This window comes from Pogona vitticeps, chromosome 14, assembly GCF_051106095.1.
Source record: "Pogona vitticeps strain Pit_001003342236 chromosome 14, PviZW2.1, whole genome shotgun sequence".
Classification (NCBI taxonomy): domain Eukaryota; kingdom Metazoa; phylum Chordata; class Lepidosauria; order Squamata; family Agamidae; genus Pogona; species Pogona vitticeps.
The window spans coordinates 9,139,781-9,162,141 of record NC_135796.1 but is presented as its reverse complement, the minus strand read 5'-3'; the positions used below and the strand labels follow the sequence as shown (position 1 = coordinate 9,162,141).

The 22,361-nt window shown below is 45.9% G+C and overlaps 1 protein-coding gene, 1 long non-coding RNA gene and 1 gene segment (V, D, J or C); all 3 read right to left on the bottom strand.

The window, feature by feature from the left end:
* Window positions 1-22,361, bottom strand: part of LOC140702671 (immunoglobulin lambda variable 2-23-like) — a 276,893-nt gene that overhangs the window by 195,143 nt on the left and 59,389 nt on the right.
* Window positions 564-22,361, bottom strand: part of LOC140702678 (Ig lambda-1 chain V regions MOPC 104E/RPC20/J558/S104) — a 255,235-nt gene continuing 233,437 nt past the window's right edge. Inside the window, exon 4 of the mRNA XM_078381652.1 lies at window positions 564-862. Coding sequence (XP_078237778.1) covers window positions 807-862 — 56 coding nt within the window. The 3' untranslated portion in view covers window positions 564-806. The remainder of the gene's footprint in view (window positions 863-22,361) is intronic.
* LOC144584772 (uncharacterized) lies at window positions 13,732-21,379 on the bottom strand. Its single transcript, XR_013539200.1, has 3 exons — window positions 21,154-21,379; window positions 15,510-15,742; window positions 13,732-15,298 (listed from the first exon to the last, which is right to left on the bottom strand). It is a non-coding gene; the product is annotated as an uncharacterized LOC144584772 (long non-coding RNA).

Below are 22,361 nucleotides of genomic sequence, written 5' to 3'. Positions count from 1 at the left end.
CTGTGAGTATGCAGGGCTGAGCAGGGATTTCAACCCAGACCTCCATGGTTCTAGTCTATCAGTCTATCCACTACACCAGTGGCCCCCAACCTTTTCGGAACCACGGACCAGCTGGGGGTGAGTGGGCTCCGTGGGGGGCACCTCCATGCTCACAGGTGGACGTGGCACATTTGCAGATGGGCATGCTGCACTCACGTGCATGTGCGGGTGAGAAGGGCGTGCTTGCGGATGAGTGTGGCGCACTCATGGGTGAGTGGGACATGCACATGCACACAAGCATGCCACGCCTATCCGTTCATGCATGCAGGGGGGACGGCTGTACTACACCACACTGGTTCTCCACCTATGAGTTACTGGAAAGTTTTTGTTACCCCTCTGGTATGGGATTGAGTTCTGTGCATCTGAGTCCCTAGATCATGTTACTGCTATTAAAGCAAAACAGAAATGAAATCTAGAAGAAAGAGATGGGTAGTAATCAAATGACGTCTCAGGAAAAACCTCTAGAACTATTGAAAGGCAATAGACCTACAGTTGACTAGTTCTTGACCAATAAACAGCCCCAATGAAATGGATTAACATTTTATTAATGTGCTAACAATAGAAGCCAATATGGAAAGAAAGTTGAAGTGAGAACAGAGGAGAAGGGATAAGGAACTACACAGTAGAAGAGGAGATGGGGAAAAGGAACTACATAGGAGAGAAAAGTGCCTTTATGGATGAACTCGCGTTAGGGTTTGGCCCATGAAGGAAGCATGATTCCTCCCTAGAGCCAGGCACAGGAGAGCCAAATCCAAGCTCTCCAACATTTATGGAGACACGGATGTCTTCACCCCCTCCTCGAAGGTCTTCTCGTCGTGCTGACCTGCAACACATGGGGAAAGTTTGTTAGCTGCTTGTGCAAGAGATTAAACAGTTGATGAAATTGCAATCTCCTTCGAAGACTTGGTGCTCGTGGACAGAAAGCCTTCTGAGTTAGCAAAATATTGTGAGACAGGATTTCAAGTAAGCATGAAATGGCCTTAGAGAGTTGTTGTGGACGTCTGTGTGTCTGTAGAGAACTGTGGGACTGAAGTGGTAAATAAAAGTGAGACCTCCTCATCCTTCAACATTTAATCCCATACAAAGGGCTCAATAGAAAGTGCATTGGAATGGGAATGTCTTCTACAGTTATTTGGAAGTTCTAGATCCAGTCCACCAACAATTCCTCTGCAGGTGCCTCTGTACATTGAAGCCAGATTTGTATGACGTATCATCCTAAATACAGAGTTCTGTGCCGGATTCCTGCTAGAACATAACCTATGAGAAGAACTAGAACTTCGGCTCTGCTACTCAAGTAGTCCCACCCTTTTACAAGGACTTTACAAAGAAGTCAGTCTATGTGAAAGCCAGTTTTGCTGTTGACCCATCTTAGAATGTCACAAATAATATCCTTCTATTGCAGGTCTCTTTGTCACGAGGGAATGTTCAGAATTTACTTATTGATCCTTAGAAATTCTAATGGCATAATTAATTAAAACTTAAAAAGTAAGGGAACAATGGGATTCTCACCAGCACATGACCAGAGAATGAATTTGGGAGCTGAGACTGCTTTGTGTCTTTTCAGATCACATGTGTACATATGGAAGAAATCCCATATTCTTCATGGAGGAATTACATGTCTGGAGTTTGGCAAAAAAATCCTTTTGAATTACAAATCCCAGAATCCCCCAGCCAGCATGATAAATTCGATAGACATATTGATGGAGCAATTGGTCACGTGACTTCCATTACGTAGTCTAAAGCAGCACAGTATGTAGGCAGTTTGAATCCCGTGGTGGAAAACTGGTCCTTCAGGAGATCAAAGATTCTAAGGTGGAGAAAAACTGGCTCCTTTAAGTTAGAGTTTTGGCTTTGACGTAGTTTGGAACTCCACCTGACACATGTACAACACCAGCCATCCCCAACTGGAATTATTCCATGTTTTCTAAAAGTAGGTGAGAATTTTCAATGGGGAAGAAGTAGCACACTAGCAGATGAAGACGGTTGTGTTCACCCGCGTGTCCTGTGCATTGTCCCTGGGATTCCATATTCTCCTTGTGTTACTGGAGAAAGGCACCAAGGTGTGAGATACGAATAGGCATAAATCTTAAATAAACGTTGTGCAGTCTCCCGGAGCCACATTTGTAACCCTTTAGTTGAGGATACGACAGTGTGGAAAAATTCCTTTTTTAGATTACATGTCAGGGGAATCTGGGGGAAGACGGGTGCCCAGTGGCAAGGCTGGTAAAGGTCTCTGGAGCTCCATTCCAAAGAAGTAACATTTCTACTCTCTGCCTTTACTTGGAAATAACCCCTCCTAAGAGAAGAGCTTCCTTTTGCACTGTGTTGTTAATGAGCATGTATGGCTGCAACCCTGTGCAAGAGACTCTCGTCAGATTGCCTAGAAGAGACAAAATGCAGTACACTTCTATCTGGAAACTCTAAAAGTTTGCAGGATAAGGAGGACACCTGGACCTCTCGGGAGCTAAAGGTCTTTAAGCTGAAATTCCATTCTCTTGCTCTATTTTGCATTGACTGGTAAAGTTGTTTTGGAATCTGGGCTTAGCCACAAAAGACACTTCCAAAAACCTTGTCCCATTTCCCCAGTGTAACAAAAGGAGCAAGGGGATATGGGTCCACCTTGCCATGAGGAAAGGCGTATCTAACCATTTGGGCACCTGAGGCAAGAAGATCCACATTCCCTCCATTCCACCCTGGGGTGTGAGTGTTGGCCCCCCTCAAGAACGAGGAGGAGAAGAAAGGTTGCCCCTCTCCAAAAAGAAAGGGGGCACTTCAAAAAAGAAACGGAAAATGGATCTGTTCTGGAGGTGTTGCTACATATATCCTTAACAGCAGTAGATGTGGTTCAAGAGTTTGCTGCTCTCAGATTCTGTTACCCTGGGGGCAAAGCTCAAGTCCCCCTTCTCTGTTTGCAGTGCTTGGCATCAGGATTGTGGACAGCGACCCCCTTTCTCAGACGCCTTTGAGTGTCTGACATCCAGAGAAGATGATGCCAAAGGAAGCCTGCTAGCCTTTAAGGTGCCTCCAGACTCTTGCCTGCTTTGCAACACATTAACATGTCTACTAGTTGCACAGCTCATTGCAGAAAGACGGAGCAAAGGTCTCTTGCATGGCCCCACATCCTCAGAGAGGAAAGAAGAGGCAAGTCAAAAGGGACCTGAAATCCTTTGCTCCAGGGATGATGAAAAGCTTACTACGTATTAATGGCTGCTCCTATATGAAATAATTCAAAAGTCAAGAGCAATATGAAGTCATGAGAGAATAAAGAGGGGGGAAAGGGTGAAAAAAGTAAAATATTTCAATAGGGAAGGGAAGAATGTGACAAATACATGACTTACGAGTGATGGTGAGTTTGGTTCCTTGTCCAAAGATTTGACCAGTATTAAACCGTTCAGCACAGTAATAATCTCCCTCATCTTCAGCCTGGGCATTTGTTATGGTTAAATGGCCAGTGTTCCCAGAGGCTGAGCCTTGGAATCGATCCGGGATCCCTTCTCCTCGGGTGCTGGAACCGTAGAGCACAAAGCGAGGGTGCTGCTTGGGTCTCTGCTGCATCCAGAAGACGGAATCCCAGCTCCCATCACTGCTCCTCCTGCAGGAAATTGTCACAGTTTCTCCCCGAGAGACAGAGGCCGAGGCAGGCGGAGTCACTCTCAGCTGTGAACGGATACCTTGGGAAGGTGAAGAAACAAAAACCATGAGCCTGGCACATTTTCTGTTCTCTGAAACACCACAAAAGTGTTAAGTATATGTGCTGAGTATCTGTGGCTAGCGCGTGATGAAAACCAGTGTGTAGCTGTGAGGTGGGGTGTCTCTTCTCTAGAGACTTACCTGAGAGGAAGCTGAGGAGGGCGAGAAAAAGCACAGCCCAGGCCATGGTGAGCTCTCTCCGGAGGCGTCTGACTTTGCTTCAGGAAGATACCTGGACGGAATCTCCACCTCCTTCTTTTAAACGCTGCAGGACCAGAGAACAGCCCCTTCATGCAAATGTGGCCTCTCCTCACTGGCCTGGGAAAGATTCCTAGCTGTGCCAACGAACATAGGAGAAGGGGTTGGAATTTTAAAAGATTTGTCTCCTTTAATCATGTGGCTGCTTATTTTTGGTTTTTAAAATACCACAAGAACTTTAATTTTATTTTTTATCTTTGGTCTCTTGCTGGAACACTTACAGAACCAGGCTTCAGAAGAACTGAATACCAAACAGGCAGGGGTGGACTAACCATTACGCACAATAAGCACATGCTTAGGGGGGGCATCAAGGGAAGAGGGGGCACCACATAAATTTTCCATAGCCAAATTTACCATGGGCCACATGCTGCAATACTGCAAACGGAGCAGCCGTGAAAATAATTACATAGATATATACAATAATAGCAAGAGTGCTCAGAGAGCGTAGACCTCCACCAAGGGTCATGAAATCAAAGGGAGAAAAATCCCCCACCCCATAAATGAAAGCAGGGGGAAATTTGTGTGCAGTCTGTGGAATTTGTATACAATCTGTACAACTTCAGTAAAAAAGAAACGAAGACACACCTACTCCGACAAAAACATAACCTCCTCGGTGGAGGTAAAAATAATATTGATAGCAATGATAGAGGTTAATGATATACATTAATTTTGGAAATACAATAAAATTAGAATCTTTTAAGTTTAACTGCCCCAGGGCCCATGTGATTGTTCTTGCCTAACTTGCATTTCTAGCCATGATTGATGGCGCAGCAAAAGTAATTGAGGTGAGACCCCCTTGCTCAGCTGGTAGGTTGCTGTTCATCATCATTCTTGAACTACTTTTACATTTTTCCAGGTTAAATATACTTTAACTGGATAACTGGAAAAAGGAATAGAAAGTAAAGGAAGGAGAGGGTAGACCAATGATGAAATTTGAGGAAATCACTGAGAAAAGAGAGAAAACAGAACTTAGTAAAAACAGGAAGGAGACCATCAGTGTTATACATAAGATTAATACAGGCAGAATATAAAGAACAGCTTTAAAAGACATGTGGCAAGAAGATTTGGCTAAAGACATTAAGGGAGAAGATTGGAATAAAATGTGGAACTAATAATGAAAAATGTATCTGTAAGGGTTAAAGAAATTGTTATGAAGGGTTATGGACATGGTAGTTAACACTGGAGAAACTAAATTCATTAAGTAAACTGTATCATCTTTATGCTGGAGAGATAAAAGAAGAAAAGGGAACATACCTACCTGTGTGTTGGACTTGTGAAACAAGGAAGAAGGAATGATCAATGATATTTCAAGAGAATACTGAAATAATGGGCATTGATTCGGGATGGCACGAATTAAAAAACAAATCACCAAATTCATTCAAAAGTCACTAATTCATCCATTTTGATTTGCATGAATCAATGCTGCCAACAAGTACAAATCAATTAATTTTTAGTGATTTTCATTCATCAATTCTTTTGGCTACAAAATGCCCCCCCCCAGCGCTGAGAGACATCAAAACTACAGGAAAGTTTCCTCTGACTCAGTAAACCAAGCTCCTGTGGAGAACCTTGGTGTTGGCCTTTAAAATGGCCAACACTTTGTATGTAACTTTAGATTCCTTTTGTGTCCATGTGTGTGTGTTAAGCATGCATACTGTATTTCTTAGCTTGTGTAAGAACACAACACAATGCTGAGCAAACAAGTTCTTATCAGGGATGGCCTATACTGTCCTGAAAACTGGTCTAAACCTGTTGTCCAGGCCTCACTCGGCGCCACCCAAGCCACCCCTCTTGCATACAAAACTGATAAGTTAAGGTATAAGAGTCTGCCGTTGCCTCTGTTGGGGGCTTTTTGCTCAACTTTAGAGCAAAACCACTAGTGTACATCTCTGGGCTTCGGTAAAATTGTGTTGCTTCACACTGGTCTCCTTTGCTTGGTCTTCCACCAGGGAAGGTCTCTGTTTCAATTGGGTAACATTGGTGCTTGGATCCTGGGTGGTCCGAGGTCCACCAGAGAGGAGAGGGCCTTTGTGGTGCCTGCTAGTACAGGCGAGGAGACACAGAGGTTCTCCCCTAGGAACTGCCAGGACTGCCCCAGGTCCCATCAGAAAGGTGCCCAGCTGGCCAAGGCTGCCCTTCTGTGAGCGGCCCCAGGTGCTATATCTACCCTGTTTCCCCAAAAATATGACAGGGTCTTATATTAATTTTTGCTCCAAAAAACACATTAGGGCTTATTTTCAGGGGATGCCTCATTTTTTTCATGTACAGCCATTTACATTGATTCAAATGCAGTCCTGTCATCTTCTTCTGGTTGCTGCACAATGGTTGAGGACAGGGTTTCACTCAACTGGGGCTTATTTTGGGGTAGGGCTTATATGACGAGTGTGACGCAACTCAGTCTCTGAGACCTTTATTATGTTCTGGTTCCTCACAAAGACGCAAGCTGCATCTATCCTCCTCACACTGCCACCAGATGTTTTCTTTTAAACATCAATTAATTCAAGGACACACCATTTAACAAACGCATTAAGTTTATTTATCAGGGTGGGGCTAATGATTGGTTGAAAATAACAGAGTCAATCACAGGCAGCAAATCACATAGATAACTAAGTATGTATTTAACTCCTTCTATTACTTCACAATATTTCCCAATCTCTGATCTCAAGCTACCTCAATCAATCCCCTTCGAACCTCTGATCTGAATCTTTATGTTGGTCCTCTCACTCACTGTCTCACTGTCTCACACTCCTCCACTCTCACACTCCTCCTATCTATCTCATACTCCACCAAAACCTCACACAGAACTCTCATCTAATCTCTCTGTCCTCCAGACTCCTCCTTTTGTATCCCCCCTTCTCTCCTGCTCCCGCCTTCCATCCTTCTCATTGGCTCTCCTGCCAAGGTTCCCTTGTGACAGACAGGTGCTGACTGGGGTACCCACTACATACCTCCCTCCTTAAAAAGTTGTTTCCTGGGGTGAACCTACAGCGGTCAGCCCTAGGAACAAAGCAGAGTTTAAAGGCATGTTATATTTAAACATTATTTAACCAATTACATTTTAATCTTAGTACTTTGTCCCTATAAATTATTTAAAAACAAATTTTCTTTTAAACATTTAAATAACCTTAGCATCTCCAATTGCATAGAAACTTATTCAACATCCATATACTTACATTTCAACACCTTTTCATTTTAATCTACTTTTCATTTCATACATTTTATATTGCATTTATATTTTTGAACCATTTACATTTTAATACATTTTATTGTATTAGTTTCATTTCATAGTCCTTTTTCTCTTCTTCAGCCGTCGGGTCTTCTTGAAAGGGCATCTGCAGCACCATTATGAGTCCCTTTAATTACACGTACCTCAAAATCAAAGTCCTGAAGAATCAAGCCCCATCTCATCAATTTGCTGTTGTTTGCTTTTATAGTTCTCAGCCATAATAAAGGGGAAAGGTCAGTACACAGAATGAAACGTCTACCCCTTATATGTGGCCCGGGTTTGTGAAGTGAATAAAGAATTGCAAGACACTCTCTTCCACTAGTAGAAAGCTGTCTTTCGCCCGCCTGTAGCTTTTTGTTCAGGTACGCCCCGGGATGATGTTCTCCATCGTTGTCCTTCTGGCTCAGCATGGCTCTTAACCCTAGGTTGGATACAACTGTAAAGATGGTGAACTCGCGCTGGAAATCCGGAGCTCTTAAGATTGGGTTGGTCTCCTCGCAGCTGCTGGTCCACTGGGTACTTTCTGCATTCTTTTTGTGTGTTAGGTCAGATAAAGGAGTAACAGCTTGTGGGGGTGCATCTCCAGTATCTATTTTGTACACCACTCCCTTGGATAACCCTGGTTTGCTGGAAAAGACCTGCTGGAATTTCATTACCAAGGTCTTCACTTCATTTTGTTGCTCAGGGGAAAGTAAAGGACTAACTCTGACATCTTCAGGGTTAAATTTGGCTTTTCCCCTCCCTTCCCAATACGGCAAAACATGTTTTTCATTGTCCACTTCTTTCATTGCAAACAGGACAATGTTTTCCTTCCTATAGTAAGGCTTGATCATGTTTATATGGACCACTGTCCTGCTAGGTTCTCCATCCTCCTTGATGACACAATCAACCTCATTCATTTTGGAAATTACTCCGAATGGTCCTGCCCAATTCAATTGTAATTTATTCCCCTTGATAGGTCTCAACATTAGCACCTCATCTGCAGGACTGAAAGTTCTTTCTCTGGCTTTCTCATCATTGTTGTTGTTGTTTAGTCGTTTAGTCGTGTCCGACTCTTCGTGACCCCATGGACCAGAGCACGCCAGGCCCTCCTATCTTCCACTGCCTCCCGGAGGTCTGTCAATTTCATGTTGGTTGCTTCGCAGACACTGTCCAGCCATCTCATCCTCGGTCGTCCCCTTCTCCTCTTGCCGTCACACTTTCCTAACATCAAGGTCTTTTCCAAGGAGTCTTCTCTTCTCATCAGATGGCCAAAGTACTGGAGCCTCAGCTTCAGGATCTCTCCTTCCAGTGAGCACTCAGGGTTGATTTCCTTTAGAATTGATAGATTTGTTCTCTTTGCAGTCCAGGGGATTCTCAAGAGCCTCCTCCAGCACCACAATTCAAAGGCATCAATTCTTCGGCGGTCAGCTTTCTTTATGGTCCAGCTCTCACATCCATACATCACAACAGGAAAAACCATAGCTTTGAATATTCTGACTTTTGTTGGCAAGGTGATGTCTCTGCTTTTTAAGATGCTGTCAAGGTTTGTCATCGCTTTCCTCCCCAGAAGCAGGTGTCTTTTAATTTTGTGGCTGCTGTCTCCATTTGCAGTGATCATGGAGCCCAAGAAAGTAAAATCTGTCACTGCCTCCATATCTTCCCCTTCTATTTCCCAGGAGGTGATGGGACCAGTGGCCATTATCTTAGTTTTTTTTTTTATGTTGAGTTTCAGTTCGTTTTTTGCACTCTCCTCTTTCACCCTCATTACAAGGTTCTTTAATTCCTCCTCACTTTCTGCCAGCAGAGTGGTATCATCTGCATATCTGAGATTGTTGATATTTCATCCAGCAATCTTAATTCCGGTTTGGGGTTCCTCCAGTCCAGCCTTCCGCATGATGTATTCTGCATATAAGTTAAATAAGCCAGGGGACAATATACAGCCTTGTCGTACTCCTTTCCCAAATTTGAACCAGTCAGTTGTTCCATATCCAGTTCTAACTGTTGCTTCCTGTCCTACATATAGGTTTCTCAGGAGATAGACAAGGTGGTCAGGCACTCCCATTTCTTTAAGAACTTGCCATAGTTTGCTGTGGTCCACACAGTCAAAGGCTTTTGCATAGTCAATGAAGCAGAAGTAGATATTTTTCTGGAACTCTCTGGCTTTCTCCATAATCCAGCGCATGTTAGCAATTTGTTCTATAGTTCCTCTGCCCCTTCGGAATCCCGCTTGTACTTCTGGGAGTTCTCGGTCCACATACTGCTGAAGCCTACCTTGTAGGATTTTGAGCATAACCTTGCTAGCGTGCGAAATGAGTGCAATTGTACGGTAGTTGGAGCATTCTTTGGCACTGCCTTTCTTTGGGATTGGGATGTAGACTGATCTTTTCCAATCCTCTGGCCACTGTTGAGTTTTCCAAACTTGCTGGCATATTGAATGTAGCACCTTAACAGCATCATCTTTTAAGATTTTAAATAGTTCAACTGGAATGTCATCACCTCCACTGGCCTTATTGTTGGCCAGGCTTTCTAAGGCCCACTTGACTTCACTCTCCAGGATGTCTGGCTCAAGGTCAGCAACTACATTGTCTGGGTTGTCCGGGATGTCCAACTCTTTCTGATATAATTCCTCTGTGTATTCTTGCCACCTCTTCTTGATGTCTTCTGCTTCTGTGAGGTCTCTCCCATTTTTGTCCTTTCTCATGTTCATCTTTGCACGAAATGCTCCTCTAATATCTCCAATTTTCCTGAACAGATCTCTGGTTTTTCCTTTTCTGTTATTTTCCTCTATATCTTTGCATTGTTCATTTAAGAAGGCCCTCTTGTCTCTCCTTGCTTTTCAGTTTTCTGCATTCAGTTTTCTGTAACTTTCCCTATCTCCCTTGCATTTTGCTTCCCTTCTCCTCTCTGCTATTTCTAAGGCCTCATTGGACAGCCACTTTGCTTTCTTGCATTTCCTTTTCTTTGGGATGGTTTTTGTTGCTGCCCCCTGGACAATGTTACGAGCCTCTATCCAAAGTTCTTCAGGCACTCTGTCCACCAAATCTAGTTCCTTAAATCTGTTCTTTACTTCCACTGTGTACTCATAGGGGATTTGGTTTAGATTATACCTGAGTGGCCCAGTGGTTTTTCCTACTCTCTTCAGTCTCAGGTTGAATTTTGCTATGAGAAGCTGATGATCAGAGCCACAATCAGCTCCAGGTCTTGTTTTTGCTGACTGTATAGAGCTTCTCCATCTTTGGCTGCAGAGAATATAATCAATCTGATTTCGATATTGCTCATCTGGTGATTTCCATGTATAGAGTCGGCTCTTGTGTTGTTGGAAAAGAGTGCTTGTGATGACCAGCTTGTTCTCTTGACAAACCTCTATTAGCCTTTGCCCTGCTTCGTTCTGAACTCCAAGGCCAAATTTCCCTGTTATACCTTTTATCTCTTGGCTCCCTACTTTAGCATTCCAGTCCCCTAGAATGAGAAGAACATCTTTCTTTGGTGTCAGTTCTAGAAGGTGTTATAAATCTTCATAAAATTGTTCAATTTCAGTCTCCTCAGCAATGGTAGTTGGTGCATAAACTTGGATTATTGTGATGTTGAAAGGTCTGCCTTGGATTCGTATTGACATCATTTTTGAGATTGTATCCCATTACAGCTTTTCCCACTCTTTTGTTGACTATGAAGGCTACTCCATTCCTTCTACGGGATTCTTGCCCACAATAGTAGATATGATAATCATCTGAGCTGAATTCGCCCATTCCTGTCCATTTTAGTTCGCTGATGCCCAGGATGTCGATGTTTATTCTTGCCATCTCCTGTTTGACCACGTCCAGCTTCCCAACGTTCATAGATCTTACATTCCAGGTTCCTATGCAGTATTTTTCTTTGCAGCATTGGACTTTCCTTTCACTTCCAGGCACGTCCACAGCTGAGCGTCCTTTCGGCTTTGGCCCAACCACTTCATTAGCTCTGGAGCTACTTGTACTTGTTCTCTGCTCTTCCTCAGTAGCATGTTTGACGCCTGAGGGGCCCATCTTCCAGCGTCATATCTTTTAGCCTTTTGTTTCTGATCATGGGGCGTTCTTGGCAAAGATACTGGAGTGGCATTGCCATTTCCTACTCCAGGTGGATTGCGTTTAGTCGGAACTCTTCACTATGTCCTGTCCGTCTTGGGTGTCCCTGCACGGCATAGCCCATAGCTTCTCTGAGTTACTCAAGCCCCTTCGCCACGACAAGGCAGCAATCCATGAAGGGGCTTCTCATCATACCAGACTTTTTGTTTCTTTTGCTGTCCCTGTAAATTTATAACAGTCACTAATTGCTTCTGGAGGTTTTCCCCTTGCTTTCAGGGATTCTCTAAGATCCCTCAGTATAATAGGTCCTTCTCTATAAGGTTCCTTTCAGGTTTTTCAGGGGTTAATGGTTCTTCAGTAACTTTTTCACAGCAATGTTGCAGCGTGGAATCTGCTTTTCGTTCCTGTGTAAATGTATTGTCTTGGGGATTCTTAATATGTATTAGCTCAGCTGGGTCATTAGTATCTCTCATTATCTCTATAGGAACTTCAACTTTTTCCTCAGCTATTCTTTCATTTTCTTTCTGGGAATGAGTCTGCACTAAAACTCTCTTCATATGCTCAGCGAGGTCAATCCCTATTAAAACCGGCACTGGCAGTTGTGCAGCTACTCCTGACCTCCATTTCCCTTCCCAACCTTGATATCTGATGGGTATTTCAGCGACTGGCAGAATAACAGCTGCAGCTCCAATCCCCTTAACTGTCATGCTTTCCCCTTTCAAAATGCATTCCTGAGGGACGATGTCAGCATGGCATGAGGTTACTTGAGAGCATGAATCCTTCAGAGCCATAAATTTAATGTTATTTATAAAAATATCATCACCAGAAGTCTTAAAGAGTTCTTGGTTCATTTCAATCAAATAACAATGCAGAATTTCAGCCTCTGGAAGTTGATCTGGTTCTCGGTTCTCAGCTTGTGTAGTGAGATTAGCCTGGGTTGCCATGGCTAATCTGGTGGTAAATTGGTCCTGCTGTAAACAGTATACAGCCTTAAAGGTAAAGGTAAAGATTCCCCTTGACAATTTTTGTCCAGTCGTGTTTGACTCTAGTGGGCTGTGTTCATCCCCGTTTCCAAGCCATAGAGCCAGCGTTTTGTCCAAAGACAATCTTCTGTGGTCACATGGCCAGTGCGACTTAGACACGGAAAGCTGTTACCTTCCCACCGAGGTGGTACCTATTGATCTACTTGCATTTGCATGCTTCCGAACCGCTAGGTTGGCAGGAGCTGGTACAAGCAATGGGAGCTCACTCCATTGCGTGGATTCGATCTTACGACTGCTGGTCTTCTGTCCCTGCAGCACAGGCTTCTGCGGTTTAGCCCACAGTGCCACCACGTCTTATTTTCGGGAAAACAGGGTAGATATAGCAGCTGGGACCGCTCACAGAAGGGCAGCCTTGGCCAGCTGGACACCTTTTTGATAGGACCTGGGGCAATCCTGGCAGTTCCTAGGGGAGAACCTCTGTGTCTCCTCGCCTGTACTAGCAGGCACCACAAAGGCCCTCTCCTCTCTGGTGGAACTCGGACCAGCCAGGATCCAAGCACCAATGTTACCCAATTGAAACAGAGACCTTCCCTGGTGGAAGACCAAGCAAAGGAGACCAGTGTGAAGCAACACAATTTTACTGAAGCCCAGAGATGTACACTAGTGGTTTTGCTCTAAAGTTGAGCAAAAAGCTCCCAACAGAGGCAACGGCAGACTCATACCTTAACTTATCAGTTTTGTATGCAAGAGAGGCAGCTTGGGCGGCATGGACAACAGGTTTAGACCAGTTTTCAGAACAGTACTGGCCTCCCCGATACGAACTTGTTTGCTCAGCAGTGTGTTGTCCAGACCCTGCTGGAGGAACCCTTTCAAGGTTGCTGTAAAACCCTCCTGTCTCCATTTACAATTTACACAAGCTAAGAAATATGCATGCTTCAGACACAAAAGGAATCTATAGTTACATACAAAATGTTGGCCCTTTTTAGGACCACCACCAAGGTTCTAGTGAATGGGTTCAGTTTCAAATTTTGAAAACTCCTCACTTTGTGTGGGAAATACCACAGGAGACGTCTTCTTAACTTTAATAACTTCTTCTTTATTAGTAACAGGCAAATCAGCATTATTCATGATGGGATCGAAAAAACTTAACTCAGGCAATGTGCCGTAACTGTCTTAACACATAGTCTCAACCACCATCCATTGAACTCATAGGGGTGCTGGGCCAAACCTCTCGGCATCTGTTCGCTTCCTGAGGGGCGCGCTCCGCACTGCGTAGATGGTGCCGCAGTATGGGTGTCGCGCCCAGTCACCTTCTGGAGGGGGAGTATTATATCATGAATCTGGTCTAATCGCCTGCGGCCCTCGCCCTTTATTCTTTGGAAAGACTACCACTGACCATTCTAATATCTCGTATTTCATCTCTCCTCCTTCTTTCGGTACAGGATCCGGTAGCAGTCTGCCCAGCTTCAAATTGGGGAAGTCTCTCAGCAACTACTGGGTCTTTAAAAAGGTAAAGGTTCCCCTTGACAATTTTTGTCCAGTCGTGTCCGACTCTAGGGGGCGGCGCTCATCCCGCTCTTCAAGCCATAGAGCCAGCGTTTTGTCCGAAGACAATCTTTCCGTGGTCACATGGCCAGTGTGATTTAGACAAGGAACGCTGTTTACCTTCCCACCGAGATGGTACCTATTTATCTACTTGCATTTGCATGCTTTCGAACCGCTAGGTTGGCGGGAGCTGGGACAAGCGACGGGTGCTCATTCCGTTGCGTGGATTCGATCTTATGACTGCCGGATCTTCTGACCCTGCAGCACAGGCTTCTGCGGTTTAGCCCACAGCACCACCACGTCCCTCTAAAGTCTGGGTCTTTACTCTTTCATATTCTCTCAACCTCTCCAGCTCTCTCTTTCATTTCCACAGCTCCAACTCTATCTTGAACCCACGCTCTCCCTGACTACTTATACTCTCTTGCCAAATTGACAGTTCTTGCTCCTCCCCTTTCTTATCCCCATGCTCTTCCACTAAACTCACTTCAAACTCACTCTGTCTTCTCCTTTTCCACCGCTGCGTTCTCCCTTTGGTTCGCCTGTTCCTTCTCACTCTCTGTTTTCTCCCCTCCCTCCTCTCTTTTACCCTCTGGGGATGGCACACTCTCCTCTGGGGCACCTTCACAGTTCTCCACAGGAGCTTGGTTTACTGAGTCAGAGGAAACTTTCCTGCAGTTTTGATGTCTCTCAGTGCTTGGGGGGGGGGCATTTTGTAGCCAAACAAATTGATGAATCAAAATTACTAAAAATTAATTGATTTGCATTTGTTGGCAGCATTGATTCATGCAAATAAAAATGGATGAATTAGTGACTTTTGAATAAATTTGGTGATTTGTTTTTCGTTCGTGCCATCCCTAATCAATGCCCATTATTTCAGTATTCTCTTTAAATAACATTTATCATTCCTTCTTCCTTGTTTCACAAGTCCAACACACAGGTAGGTATGTTCCCTTTTCTTCTTTTATCTCTCCAGCATAAAGATGATACAGTTTACTTAATGAATTTAGTTTCACCAGTGTTAACTACCATGTCCATACCACTTCATGACAATTTTCTTTAACCCTTACAGATAGATTTTCATTATTCTTTAATTCCCCATTTTATTTCAATCTTCTCCCTTAATGTCTTTAGCTGAATCTCCTTGCCACATTTCTTTTAAAGCTGTTCTTTATATTCTGCCTGCATTAATCTTATGTATAACACTGATGGTCTCCTTCCTGTTTTTACTAAGTTCTGTTTTCTCTCCTTTCTCAACAATTTCCTCAAATTTCATCATTGGTCTACCCTCTCCTTCCTTTACTTTCTATTCCTTTTTCCAGTTATCCAGTTAAAGTATATTTAACCTGGAAAAATGTAAAAGTAGTTCAAGAATGATGATGAACAGCAACCTACCAGCTGAGCAAGGGAGTCTCACCTCAATTACTTTTGCTGCGCCATCAGTCATGGCTAGAGGACACAAGAAGAGGCCAGATGATGGAGCAAATAAGAACAGCTTGGCAATCTGGTAAATGCAACTGTGGAAAGAGGGAGACACACAATGCCTTACTTAATTTCAAAATGGCAGCTAGAATACAGGCAGGAAAAAAACAACAACAGGATAAGCTCTCTGTAGGAACATCTGGTTTGAAGGGTGCTGAGCATATTTGGGCATAGTCTGACCTACTTTCCTTGACATCTGACTGTCTGTAAAGCTACAGGTGCTAATCAAAGTCAAGACTTTTTTACCTCCAGTTTGAGTATCTCCTCTCATAAGCTTCAGCCACCAGACCTTCCTCAGCTGAGATCTCCTTCATCCTCTTCCAGGCTGTGCAAGTGATAATTTGGTCCACTCGTCGTCCCCATGCATCAAAATGCTGTAGCCTGGGAGGGTTCAATTCACACTCACACCCCAAGGAGTCCATTTCATTCTTCACACGAGCCCCAAATTGCTCAAGATCTGAGCTCACCTCCGCAAACACCTAAGAAGAAGAAGAGCAAACGTTCTAGGTGAGCAGGAGGGCAGGAAAAAGAAATCAAGATCCTCTCTCTGGGAGTGATAAAGATGGCGAAATCCAAGGAGGGTCTGGATTCTTCCTTCTCCCGGTTCACTTTTTTCTGGGCCCCATTTGTAACTGAAAACATCTCATAACACCTGGAATGCACTCCACCCCCAATCACAAGCAGGGATGTTGGCAAGTCTTCGGGACGAGTCCCAAGTCCCAAGTCTGAGTCTCAAGTCACTTAGTTCCCTGCTCCCTCCCCCCAATTCGGTGTGTGTGCATGGAGTGATCCTGGAAGGGAAGCGAGGCCAGTGTATGTGCAGGAGAAGAGACAGTGGGACAACTTCCCTTCTGGGAGTCAGCTCCTGCCTCTGCACATGTGCCAGCCTATCAGATGGGGGAGGATGTCTTGGTAGAGACAACAGCCAGCTCGTGAAAGGGAAGCTGGGGCCTGCTGCATGTGAAGATGGTGGCGGCAGCAGTGGCATAGCCCCTCTGCTGCCCACTGCCACTGCCTGCTGCCACTGCCCACTGTCTGCCACTACTGCTGCTTTTAGAGCAATTATAATCCAAGAAATAATCCATCAAAATTCAGACGGCATAGGGTTTTGTATAATGTAATTCTGAAATCAAACACCTCTTGGGTTTATACATGGAGTTAGAGGACTGGCTCCTGCAGGGAATGCAACGGGCAGAGTAGCAGCTTCAGCCATCCTTAACGGAGGGGCAATCTTGCTGTGAATGTTTCAATTTTGCATTTTCATGTTTGATTTTAGATTGTTTTCAGATGGTTTTATAGAGCTTTGTAATGCACTCTGAGATCCTGTGATATACGATGGGCTAAAATTGTTCTCAGTAAAATGAATCAATTTAGCAAGGATGTGTTTTCATTTATTAAATGTTGGCTCTGTGCATCAAGATAGTGAGATAGTGAGGTGTTATATATAAAGGACCTCAGATATTATAAAATCCTTCATAAAGGTTCAGAATGTACTGTTCTTAACCTACAATGCAGCCTAAATACATGAAACTATATGTTCATTTACTAGTTAGAGATTTGTATTCTAGTCCACTAGAAACCTAAGGAAGGATGATAACGTATTATGTTTATTTGCTAAGTTTCATATTCTTAGTGTTTGTTTTCTAATTTTTTTTTTCTTCTTTCTTCTTCTTCTGTCTGGCATGGAGTGGGAGGCCTGCTTGCCCAGTGAGGGGCCTTTTAATATTCCGGTGGTCATGGGTAGAGGGCGATATGGCGCTGGCACAGCCCGTGCTCGTGTTAGTAGAACAGCGAACAGATGTTTGAAGGCTGTTCGCTGTTCTGAGGCTGTGACCAACCCCCAATATCGAGGTAATCAGTTCAGCCAGCCTTCCACTCTAACCCTGGTGCTGTTGAATGCCAGGTCTGTATCGAATAAGCCCCAGTTGATTCATGATCTTATCCTGGAGGAGGATGCAGACCTGGCATGTATAACCGAGACGTGGCTCAATGGGGAGGGTGGTCCTCCCCTAGCTCTCATCTGCCCGCCCGGTTATGATGTCCAGCACCAGGGTAGACTGGAAGGACGGGGAGGGGGAGTTGCCATTGTTTATAAATCCAGCTTGGAGGTTACCAGGCGCTCCTCGGTGGTGAGGCCGGGTCTAGAGGTGCTCCACGTGTCGATAGGGGCCAGGGATGGAATTGGGATTTTGCTGGGCTACCGCGCTCCCTGCGACCCAGCCACTTCCCTTCCGGAGCTGGCCGACTTTGTCTCCGCGGCACTGTTGGTTTCCCCAAGGCTTTTGGCCTTGGGTGATTTCAACGTGCATGCGGAGGCAGAGGTTACTGGGCCAGCTCTTGAGTTCCTGGAAACCATGGCTTCCTTGAACATGTCCCAGCATGTCAACGGCCCCACCCACGTGGGTGGTCATACTCTGGACCTGGTCTTTTCCTCCAACTGGGGCGAGAGTGGTCTGATGGTGGCGGACCTGGTGTCAGTCCCCTTGTCATGGTCAGATCACCACCTGATCAAATGTAACCTCACAGTGGCCCTCCCCCTCCGCAGGGAGCAGGGGCCTATTTTAATGGCCCACCCTCGAAGACTACTGGATCCGATTGGTTTTCAGGATGTCATGAGAGGGATTACGGCTGAACTGGCTAGTGCTCCTGTCGACGTCCTGGTGGACAGCTGGTCCACCGCTGCCACCAGGGCAGTAGACACGATCGCGCCCAAACGCCCTCTCCGGCGCAGAACTCGTCCGGCGCCCTGGTTTAACCAGGAGCTCCGGGCGATGAAGCGAATAAGGAGAAGGCTAGAACGCAGATGGAGGAAGAATCCGACGGATAACAATTGGATAGCTGTCAAGGTCGCAACTAACCTTTACCTGAATAAGGTGAAGGCTGCATGTAGATCATACTTCGCTAACCGGATAAGCGAAGCATCCAATCAGCAGGCGGAGCTCTTCCGTATAGTGCGCGACCTATCCGGAGTTGGCCCGGGAGATGGGCCTCCCCCTAGTTTTTCTCCGGACCAATTTGCAGCATTTTTTAAATCTAAAGTGGAGGCCATCCGCCGGGAGCTCTCTCCCTTTTTGAACGCAGTGAATCGAGCTGAGATGTCCAGCGCTCCGTCTTGCCCGGTTATTTTCGATTCTTTTCAGCCGGTAACGCCTGACTCTGTGACCAGGGTGCTTGACCGCTGTCGGGCCACCACCTCCTCCTTGGACCCTTGCCCGGCCTGGCTAATCAAAGCAGCCAGGCCGAAAACAACTGAATGGGCCACAGCAATAATAAATGGGTCTTTCCTGGAGGGCAGGTTTCCGCCTGCCCTCAAGGAGACACTCATTAGGCCCATTCGAAAGAAACTCAACTTGGCGGCGGACGAAATTGGCAACTATAGGCCCGTCGCCAATATTTCTTTCATGAGCAAAGTGGTGGAGACGGTGGTGGCAGACCAGCTTCAGGCTCTCCTGGATGAAACAGATGCCCTGGATCCATTCCAGTCGGGCTTCAGGCCGCGCCATGGTACAGAGACGGCATTGGTCGCCCTGTATGATGACCTGCTGAGGGAGGCTGACAGGGGCAAAACGTCTCTGTTGGTCCTCCTCGATATTTCGGCAGCCTTTGATACCGTCGACCACGGTATCCTCCTGGGGAGACTCTCTGAGTTGGGAATCGGTGGCCTGGCGTTAGCCTGGCTCCGTTCCTTCTTGGAGGATCGTCCCCAGAGAGTTCAGCTTGGGGAGAGTGTCTCGGCCCCGTGGAGCTCCAATTGTGGGGTTCCACAGGGGTCGATTATCTCCCCAATGCTATTTAACATCTACATGAGGCCGCTAGCTGGGATCATCAGGGGGTGTGGAGCATCGTGTCACCAGTATGCTGACGACACCCAGCTCTACATCTCCTTTTTACCAACTGCAGGTGATGCCGTCCTGTCCCTCCAGCGCTGCCTGGGGACCGTACTGGAATGGATGCAGGAGAATGGTCTGAGGCTGAACCCGGACAAGACGGAAGTCCTGAGGGTGGGGCCCCCCGTGGTTGGTGGCTTGGTCGACTCTCTCTCGTTTGGGGGGGCGACCTTGACTCCGGTGAGTGGGGTCCGCAGCTTGGGCATACACCTGGACCCGACGCTTACCATGGAAACACAGGTGGCGTCGGTGGTCCGCTCCGCCTTTTTCCATCTTTGGCGGAATGCCAGGCTGCGGCCCTATCTCGACACGGGGGCCCTCACTACCTTAGTGCATGCGCTTGTAATCTCAAGATTAGACCACTGCAACGCGCTCTACGTGGGGCTACCTTTGAGGCTGATACGGAAACTTCAGATGGTGCAGAATGCAGCAGCCAGACTTCTCACTGGAGGGAGAAAATACCATCATATCTCTCCCATCCTGGCTAGACTGCACTGGCTGCCCATCCGTTTCCGTATCGACTTCAAAGTTTTAATGCTTACATACAAGGCCCTATACGGTTTGGGACCTCGATATTTGGCGGAACGCCTTCACCCACCAAGTTCTACCCGGATCACCCGCGCGAGCCAGGAGGTGAGGCTGAGGAGCCTGACGCCGAGGGAGGTCCGAAGGGAGAAGACGCGAAACCGGGCCTTCTCGGCGGTGGCTCCTCACCTTTGGAACAATCTCCCTCCTGAGATTCACGCGGCCCCTACCCTGGGCACATTTAAAACTCAGCTAAAAACATGGCTTTATGTTAAGGCCTTCCCTCCTGCCAGCATTTAATTTAATTTAATCTATTTTTCTTCTTTATTTGTTATTTATGATTTATGTTATCTTTGTTAATTGATATTTTTATTTTATGTTCCTATAATTATACTAATATTGTTGTTAGCCGCTCAGAGTGATATAGATGTATCAGATGGGTGGGATATAAATCAAATAAATAAATAAATAAATAAATAAATAAATAAATAAATAAATAAATAAATAAATAAATAAATAAATAAGGAGGCTAAATGCTGAACAGCAATAACAAAAACCTAACTCATAGGAGGAGGGTCAGTGTGGTGTAGTGCAGGGGTCCCCAACCCCCGGTCTGCGGCCCAGTGCCGGTCCATGGACTTTGCAGGATCGGGTTGCAGAGACAGATTTCCCACCCCCCTGCACACATGCACAGATGGGCGTGCTGTGCTTGCAGGTAGGTGTGGCATGCTCATTTGCATGTGCACACCTCACTCACCTGTGAGTGTGCCACGCCCATCCGTGAGCACGCCCCATTCACCTGCACATCTGTGTGAGTGCAGCATGCCCATCTGCAAATGTGCCACGTCCACCTCTGAGCATGGAGGTGCCGCCCCCCCCAGATCCTGCACACGCCTAGCCGGTCCGTGGTTCCGAAAAGGTTGGGGACCACTGGTGTAGTGGATAGAGTGATAGACTAGAACCACAGAGGTCTGTGTTCAAATCCCTGCTCAGTCCTGCAAACTCACAGGGGGTGGCAATAGCGAAACCACTTCTTAAATGTCTCACACACCTTGAACATCCCATTAGAGTCACTGTAGTTCTGATGCGACAAAGCAAGAAGACATATTTTAGTAGATTCCCACATTAGTGCCTAATTGAATTCAGTGGACTCTTCTTCAAAGTAGACAGGTTATCAGGATTCTGGGGAAATGACAGAACCCCTGTAGGCTTTATCTGGATCTGGGAGATTCTAGTTGCCACCGCCCATAATCACTGGGGCTGATGGGAATCCACCAACATCCAGAAACCCCAGCTTCTCTATTGGCTTATCCATATACAAGCAGAGGCGCTGCTGTGTACTTGCTCAGAAGCACTGCCATCATCTACGTGTTGCTAACCCACCGACCGTGGCTACAGATCTCCCCCTCTTTTGTGAGGCTCACCAGGAGTCCTGGCATACGCTTAACCTGAGAATACCTGACCAACAGAGGACAGACCTTGGTGGGCAGGTGCGATTCCAGGTAATCCCGAAGCAAAGCATCTTCCAAATATGGGTTCCCAATGCGGGGCGGCTCTTGGCAAAAGACTTCTTTCTCTCTCCCGGTGAAAGGCATTGTCCTTGATTGCTGGATGGAGCGTAGGTTCATAGTATCCTTGGATTCTGCCTGCACCTTTTTAGCAAAGTGAACCCCTTGACCCTGACTCACATGACCCTGATGTTGGCAGCTGGATTCACCCAAAGTACAAAAATCAGCCAAGTGGCCAAAAGAAACAACCCTTGCAAACATACAGGTAAACTAATCTGCCAGAGTGATGTGTGCACACTTGCAAACCGCTAAGGGTGGAACTGTGCAAAGTACTAAAACAGCTCAGAGGGGCAGCGGGGGGAACACAACGTGGCTATTCCCCTTGTTTCCTCCCAGATTTGGGGTAAAGTTCACTAGGGAGGCACAAATGGCTCATCTGTCAAGGAAAGCCAAACAGAATTGCCATTGAGTGAGTGTTTACTGCTTCACAGCTTCCTTGCCTTTCAGGGACAGGGGCCCAGATGTGTGCTTTAGTCCGAAAAAGTCACAGCTCTACGGAGGTCTCCCTCCAGGCAATCAGGCACCTAAAGCAGAGGCAAATCTGTTAAAACCATGCAAAGGCCTTTTTAAAAATGTCCCAACCCACCCACAAAACTGGGCAGCAGTGTCTAGCAAATGCAATTGTAAACGGAAAGCCATTCAAGGAAAGCCTATCAGATGAATCAAAACCAAACCAAAATGAAAGAAAAACAGACAGACAGACAAAAATTCTGTGGCATCCTAAGGACTAATGGCTACTTTTTAATGTGATCCACTTGATCCTATATTTGTTCCACATTTCATCATGCAGTACAACCATTGAGGGTGCACTCCAAAGCCAATTCATTTCCTATGCATCTGGCGTGTGGTCCCACCTTCCTAGCCCGCTGTTGTTCGACTCTCTTATTTTTTAAAAAAATTAATTATCAAATGGAAATGTCGGTGTGTTGGCATACGTCCGTCAGATAACAGAGCATCCGTCCCTCTTTTTGAGTGGAAAATGCCACTTCCAAAGCGCAAGAGCAGAAGACGCTTGCGTTGCTGAGGCAAAGTCTGGGAGGGAGAACCACCCCTTCCATAGGCCTTCCTTCCAGGCTTCCAGGTCGGTCCCTCATGGGTGGCCGAGTAGCTGCTGCTCA